At 44.0% G+C, this 1,134-nt stretch overlaps 1 protein-coding gene across 1 annotated transcript in view; it reads right to left on the bottom strand.

Moving 5' to 3' along the window:
* Positions 1-1,125, bottom strand: part of LOC109471765 — a 3,233-nt gene extending 2,108 nt beyond the window's left edge. The window contains exon 1 of the mRNA XM_019771121.1: positions 986-1,125. Coding sequence (XP_019626680.1) covers positions 986-1,072 — 87 coding nt within the window. The 5' untranslated portion in view covers positions 1,073-1,125. The remainder of the gene's footprint in view (positions 1-985) is intronic.
* Between the last annotated feature and the right edge of the window lie 9 nt (positions 1,126-1,134).

Here is a 1,134-nt window from a genome sequence, read left to right on the forward strand (position 1 = left end):
CAAAACAAATGGCGGGCCATCGGCCGCCGGCCGCCATCCTCAGTCCGCACTGCCGCGACTGTGGCTGGACAAGGTGAGTGTTACAAGTTGCCAGTGCCCTGTTCTACATGGACATTTACCACAGAGTAAAGGGACAGGTAGCTTCAACAGATTTAACGTGTCCATGGCTATCCACGTTGACATCTACAGGGGGCGATCTACAGGCCCCTACGCCAGGGTAAAACACACCGATTTCTGATCAGCAAAAAAAGATAAAAGCCGATCTTGAGAACATGAGACGTGGACATGGAGCCAGAACAACCCCAAGGACAATGTTACTAACAAGAAGAGTGTTCAAAACGTAGATCGTGGCCCAAAATGCGCAACTATCGCCAAGAGTTTGCATAGCGTGCCATAGCGATAGGCACCATGCTGCACCCCCTAATGGCGGACAATGCTCGCTGCCGGGGGAAGAGTCACGTGACCATCTGTGGTGAATAAGCCCTATAAAGGAATGCTTTGTTATTAGAAAAAATTTCGAAACTTGTGATTAGCCCACTCGATTGTTACACTTTATCAAAGACTTGTGCTATCCCATATTATTTGAATAATTATGATATAGATATGTTAGGTTTTATTCGACATTAGGTCTTGTTCAACACACTTTATTGTTTGTTACTCTCTTTATGTAGTTTGCCATACATTATACCATGTGCAATTGTCGTGCAATAAAGTTCTTCGTATTTACTCCCAGTACAACTCTTTCCAAACTCAGACCAGTGTCACATCTTCAATAAGGTACGACGTACTTTTATTGAAAATATCTTTAAGAAGAAAAACAAATCATTGAAAATCGTTGAAGAGATTAATTTGTCAAGTATAGATACAGTTCCTAGTGGATTCTTTCATCAGTGACAACTTTGGAAGGATAAGGATACTAACCTCCAAAGTTGTCACTGATGAAAGAATTCACTAGGAACCAAATTATTGAAAAGAGTTTACTCACCTGCAGTTCATATCCGTCCTCTGTTACGGTACGACAGATGCGATCTTCCACAGACTCCTCAAGCACACACTCCATCCGGGCGGCCATGATCCCGTCCTCTCTGGGTTCCCTCCACTTCTTAAAGATGACCGTCCTGACGCGTCGGGCCC

This window comes from Branchiostoma belcheri, unplaced genomic scaffold (assembly GCF_001625305.1).
Source record: "Branchiostoma belcheri isolate BF01 breed outbred unplaced genomic scaffold, Haploidv18h27 scaffold259, whole genome shotgun sequence".
Classification (NCBI taxonomy): domain Eukaryota; kingdom Metazoa; phylum Chordata; class Leptocardii; order Amphioxiformes; family Branchiostomatidae; genus Branchiostoma; species Branchiostoma belcheri.